The sequence below is a fragment of the Uranotaenia lowii genome, chromosome 3, assembly GCF_029784155.1.
Source record: "Uranotaenia lowii strain MFRU-FL chromosome 3, ASM2978415v1, whole genome shotgun sequence".
In the NCBI taxonomy this organism is placed as follows: Eukaryota; Metazoa; Arthropoda; class Insecta; order Diptera; family Culicidae; genus Uranotaenia; species Uranotaenia lowii.
This window is the reverse complement of record NC_073693.1, coordinates 302542386-302548685: the sequence shown is the minus strand read 5'-3', so window position 1 is coordinate 302548685 and position 6300 is coordinate 302542386. Positions and strand designations below refer to the sequence as shown.

The 6300-nt window shown below is 33.6% G+C and overlaps 1 protein-coding gene across 1 annotated transcript; it reads right to left on the bottom strand.

Moving 5' to 3' along the window:
* Positions 1-5028: 5028 nt before the first annotated feature.
* Positions 5029-5805, bottom strand: LOC129753670 (arylalkylamine N-acetyltransferase-like 2). Its single transcript, XM_055749512.1, has one exon. It carries the CDS (start codon positions 5803-5805, stop codon positions 5029-5031), a length of 777 nt encoding a protein of 258 aa, XP_055605487.1.
* Between the last annotated feature and the right edge of the window lie 495 nt (positions 5806-6300).

Here is a 6300-nt window from a genome sequence, read left to right as displayed (position 1 = left end):
GTGATGTGATGAAAAGTTATAAAAATGTGAATAGGTTTGATTATTCAAAGTTCGCGATTCGAAAAGACCAGTGCTACGCCACCCGGATCTTTCCTGGCCTATTTTTCAGCTAGGCGGGCATTCAATATTGAAGAAGCACCTCATGTATAACGATAAGCTAAGTGGATTTTTATTTAATTTATTTCCAGTTGTACGAGAAGGTTGAAAGACCTATAAAAATATTTATTTCAGATTATTTGCACCATCCTCATTTTGCACTTGTCGTGAGATGTTTCACCTCGTTGAACTTCAACATCCAACTCTTTCATGAAATCTCGTAGACACATTAACCCGAGAAAAGGCACATGGTGGAAAGTCCTTCCTTTCAGGTTTGAGATTTAATTATTACGTTAGATAACAATTACGATGATCATTAATGAATCATTTTGATTAGGTTATGTGACGGGAAAAATCATTATAGCTAGCAGGGAATATTCCTTTTATAAAAAGTGTATGCTCCCGTTCGTAGCAATGTCTGTCCAAGGGTTGTTCCGAATAATTAGGCACGGGCTTCCACTTTAAGAGTGTACGTTGGTCAGTCAAGCAGAAGGTCATCGAGTGTGTGTGAATTTCTGTTTTTTTACGAAACTCCTTTTAAAATTGGTGTCCACATTCAAAGAAACTTTAAAGATTTTTTTTTAATAAAGAGGTATAAAAAGCTTCTAGAAAAGACAGTCATTAGATAATAATTGAAGAATTCATCAAGTAATTAAATTGGTATGAACTTAAGCTTGAAAAGAACTAAAAACTTATTTTTGCTTCAATTATAATCTGAATTTGTTAGCGTGTGTTCAATTATTAAAAAAAAGGAAGGCTTGGCCTAATGACTGTTATGATTTTTTTTGCCGAAAAACTAGCTTTAAATTTTTCATGATCCAGGTGTTTGACAGAAAAAAAATACTAAAAATCAGTTTAAGAAAAAAATTAAATTAGTCATAAAACAAAATTCGTGCAAACATATAGAAAACTTGCTCTAATTTCAACTTCTTTTGTAAAAATTGAACTGAGTTTATTATAATATTTTTGTTTATTTATATATTTACATTTAAAAAAATTAAAAATAAATATTTTATTATAAACTGAGTTTACTTTTTACCGATTTATTGGTCTTGAGGGTAGCCAAACTGTTTAAATTGTGGTTCAATTTTCTACTCAATTTCATTTCAATTAATCCAAAACGTTTGAGATTTATAAAAATAGTAACTCTCATGATTTTTAGATTTTATTTCTTCTTACTGCATTTTTAGTATATATACAACAGGGAAAAGGCAGTGTTTTTCTTCAATATTTTCTTTAACATTCATCAGTACATTTGATTGAAGAATTCACGAAGCCATCTAAGGAGGAAGATAAGTAACCATTCATCGAAAAAGTTTAAGTATCGTTTTAAAATGGTATAGGTAAGATGATAAAAATGTGCAACTTTTTTTTTATTATATTTCAACAATCAAAATAGCTTAACTCTATTAGAGGGGAGTTGGTGGGGGGTTGGACAGGGCATCGAACGATCCGAAAACTATTGAACAATGGATTGTGGGTTCAAGCCAGCCGGAGTATCTCGACAAATTTTGAATTATGAGTAGGGTAGGTGTTCCTAATTTGGCATGTGTTCCTAATGTTAACATACCGTTCGATTTTGACTGTTTTTGACGATATTTTTCACTTATCACAATTGTAAAAAAAAATTATAACGTAACGGATCATGCGAACTTTCATTTTACAAACATATTAGTTTTCTAACTCACAGGATTTTTCGTAAAATCCAGATTGTTTCAAAGTATGTTCAAATTGAATGGAGTTGTTAGCAAATTTCTTAAAAAAACATCTTTTCAGAAATGGAAGATAAAAGCTGAATTTGTCAACCGATTTTTTCGAAATTTTTTGTCGGATTGTTTTTTATCATGATTTTAGTAATAAGTATGTTAGAACCATGTTTTTTTCGTGTAAAAACTGAAAAAAGCTTATATCCTCAATTAGGAACACTATTTTCAATATGTTCCTAATTATGGACATAGTCAAAGTTTTCCAAACTATACCAAAGTCATAGAATGTATTTAAATTAAATTTGATTGATTGAATTGTGTTTTAACTTAATTTTCAACGATCTGTTAAAATAAACTGTTTTGAGTTAATAAAACATGATATATTTTTTACTTCAGTGTATCTCATAGCTTAAAATGTTGAAAAAATATTTTTGCCAGGTTGTAAAGAACGCACCCTACGCGACAGAAAAGGAAACCATCTAGTTATAGAGAGTTTCTCAACAAGAAGAGAATCGAAAGGAAAAATTGAAAAAAAAATCTAAATAAAATACGTTGTATATTGTCACATGGGGATCATGCAACACTTTTCAATTTCAATGACTTCTTAAACCCTAATGTCCACAGATAATCATACCGCCTGTACATCAAAAGTTTAAATGTTAAAGGGACATCTAATTAACGTAGTCAGAAAAATAATTGGTTTCCACAATAATTTTTAAATGTACAAAACATACGATTTTCATCCTACTTAGAAAAAGGGGTAAGTTACAAAAACCTGTGGACATTTTCAGTGGACACTAAAAATAAATTTGAACTTAATTAACAATTTTGAAATCTTTCATTTTACATGCCTTTATTCTTATTTGTTTTCGGTCAGTTTGTTTTGAGTTGCGATTACATTTGCTTGTCATCATCATCTTGTGCATCTAGATAATTATAAAGAGGAAGCTGTTTTTCCAAAAAAATCACTGACCAAATAATTCGTGTATCAAATACGGATTTTTTGCTCGAGTATTTATAATATTATATTCACGTAGCTGTAAAGAATACTTTTAAGCCATTTTTTCCAAAAAGATGCAACAATAATCTTCATGCTGATACAACCTTTCGTGTCGGAGTTCGAACGTATCCTTCTGTATCTTTCTGACTACGCGTATAGAATTTTCTTCTTCATGCTTCTCAAAAAATTTAAGGAACGGAATAAACCACACAAAAAACCATAAATTAAACTGTATCTATATACTACTGTCTGTACTACTGTATCTACTTATTTCTGTCTGTCTGTTCTCCTCTACATACACTCGTAAACTACTGAACCAATTTGTGTGAAACTTGGAAGGGGTGTTTCATGCATTTTATTTGCTTAACTAGAGTACTGACCAAGCAAATTTAATCAAACTTGGTACGACTAATGTATTCTATAAACATTTGGTACCCCTTGTACCAATAGGAAGATAGGAAGGAGAGAGTGGGCCTCCCTTACATTTTTTATACAACTAGAAAACAAATCCAGCTAAAAAAGCCCAATTCGGCATGTGAAAGGTATTTGAATACGAGGAATGTTTCTATGATTATTTAAGATCTTTCATCCATTGAATTTGGAATTCCAGGGTATGGAAATAAGGAAGGAGGCTTCCATACCATTTTTATTTTATAACTCGGACATTTTTCTAGTAAATAAGAACAAATTTGGCATAACAGCGTATTTTTGTACGAGAAATGCTTTTAAGAATATTTGATACCACTACTTCTTGACAGTAGTGGGGTGATAAAAAGGAGGGTTTTATGGTTTTATGCATTTTTGAGACTTTTTTGAGGAGAAATGATGGGGAATCTATGCCATTAAAACATATATTTTGACATAATTGAAGAATTAAAAATTCTTGTAAAGAAGCGTAAAAATTGCAAATCTAAAAAAAACTGATTCAGAGATCATGTTTCAGGAAAAAACATGGGATTGTGATATAGCTAAGTTGGCAAGTCAGTTGCTTCCTGATCTGATGTCTGTGAGTTCGAGCCCAAGAGAAAACATCGATCACAGTTGTACCGAATAAGTTTTTTAATGACTGTCCGGAGGAGTTTTATTGAAAAAAGTCAATTTTTCTGGAAAATTTTCGTAGATGTGTTCTAGCAAGCTGTTGTTAATATAAAATGTTGGTTTTATTGTGCACGGTGATTGGTATGACAAGCATCTGTATAGACCTGTTTTAGATAATTGACTAAATCAAACCGAAAAAATTTAAAAATTCATGAACTACCAACTTGTACAAAAAATTTACTTACAAGTTGAGAGCTTAAAACCAGCAGTAAATAGAAAAAAAATATTATCGATACAAACTTTTCATAAAAAGATAGCCTTATTTATAACCTTTAATTTGATGTATTACACTTAATTATCGCAACAGTAGGAGCAAAGATATTAAAACATTCAAATAACATTCTCTGAATCATAATGTTGTCTACATTCAAGTTTTAACATTATGCAAGCTGCAAAACGTGGCATCTGGAATGATTGCGTACTACTCTATAAAAGCGCGCGCAAGCGGGGAGACTTGTACACAAGTAAGTGGGGAGATAACTTGAATGTAAAATCTTTTATCATATCAAATCTGTTTCATAGATATTTGAATACCTCAATAAAACTTCTAGCGCACGCTGGAAACTTACTCAAATGAGCTCAAATTTGGCCAGAGTACTTTAAAATGAATGAGGATCAAACCCTGTAAGTGGCGTTGTGATCAGCGAAAAAAGCCGAAAAGTGAATTAGTCTAATGCATACGGAATGGTATGCAAATTCGAAAAATTCCCCTGAAATTTCAACAAACAACAAACAAGAAGCGCAACTCACAAATAACAAACTTTCTTGCGTGAGCTTTCATTACGTCGTATGGAACAAAATGTAAACAAACAGTTTTATTATGAAAAAAAATCCATAAACTGACATAATCTAGTCACAACTTCTTCCCAAAATATTTGTAGCCTGGACAACAAATTGTATATAAGAAATACAAATTTTAAAATTGTTTTGATAACTTTTGCAGCCATTTTCTGTGAATTCTTAATATGTATCGTACGACGTAATGAAAGCTCACGAGAGATATGAGTAACCATGCAAATGGATGAAAATTTATGATCAAGTAGATCGTGGAATGTATTTTTCGACACTATTAATTAATTAATTTTTTCACTTACATCTATGTTTGCAAATGTGTACTCCGCACAAAATCTAAACTTTCAGAACGTAAGACCTCATCTCCGTATAGTCTAGCCTCCCTTGGAACACCTGTTGGCCTTGCTCATTTCGATATTCTGTGTAAGGCAGCTTGTAGACACATTCCATTCCGATTCTCTCACAAGAACGCGCCGCAAAAGGTCCGGAGCAATCGGCCGAGAAAACCCGCACTCCACAGCTGAGAGCCAGTTGCACGTGTTTCTGCATCAAAACGGAGGTCAAGGTATTACCGCGAAATTTCGGATTAACTGCTCCATACTGGAAGTGGTATGCCTGATCGACTTCAAATCTATCGAAGACCCTTGCTTGGCTCATGAGATGCGCCAAAAGATGAGCAATATCTTTGTACTTTTTTGTGCTGGCATTAGAAGCTCTCTGCTGCAAGATGTCCAGATGATCAGGGCCACAGAATGTTGCACCCAAAAATCCCGCCAATTGATTGGTTTTTGCATCCAGAGCCAAAATTACGATACCATTATTCAACATTCCTAGATAATGGTCCATATCTTCTATCTCGTAAGCACTTCCATCCCGATGGCTGCAGTTGAACGGGTCCTCCGGGAAAAAATAACGTTCCAGCCCGTCCTTAACTTTTGGACGATCTTCTTCGGTGGCCAACCGATAACAGAACCCATTCAGTAGCGAAGGTTCAAGCGTAGGCCGCGGTCCAGCTTCCAGATACCGGTTTGAAAACTGTTTCACTCCACCGTTTGATGGCAAACTTGCTAGGGATTTTAGCCAGCGATGCGAAGTACACCTGAGCACAAACATCTCAATCGAACTTGTTACCTCTACTCGATACTAGCTACTGTTATTAACTGACGAGAAATGCGTTCTTAGAGAGGGCATGAAGTCACTTACATTTAATATGCACGTCTCATTCGGGGATTCCCGGGGAAACTAGCCGGGTTTCACTTTTACGCCCGGGTAGACTTTGTTCAACTTGCCGTTAGAAACATTAGATGGTTTTTGTTTTTTTCATCGAATATAAATTTATGGAAAAATTCGATAACGTAAAATTTTGTGATTTTAGAGAAATAATAACATAATTTTTAAGCATTTAATAGACTAAATAAGGATCCAAAAAAGCAAGCGAGGTGTTTTACTCTTCACTAAAATTCAGGGCCGGATTAAGCCATCGAGGGGGCCGGGGCAATTTTTCTCGGGGGACCCCTATATTTCAATTTTTTTTTAAAAGCTCCCAGAAAATACAAAACCTATTAAACGTGTAAAAAAAACTGGAGATGAGTTCAGTACACTATATTA

Excerpts from the sequence above, each read along its gene's own strand:
- LOC129753670 (XM_055749512.1), bottom strand. The coding sequence starts at position 5,805 with ATGTTTGTGCTCAGGTGTACTTCGCATCGCTGGCTAAAATCCCTAGCA.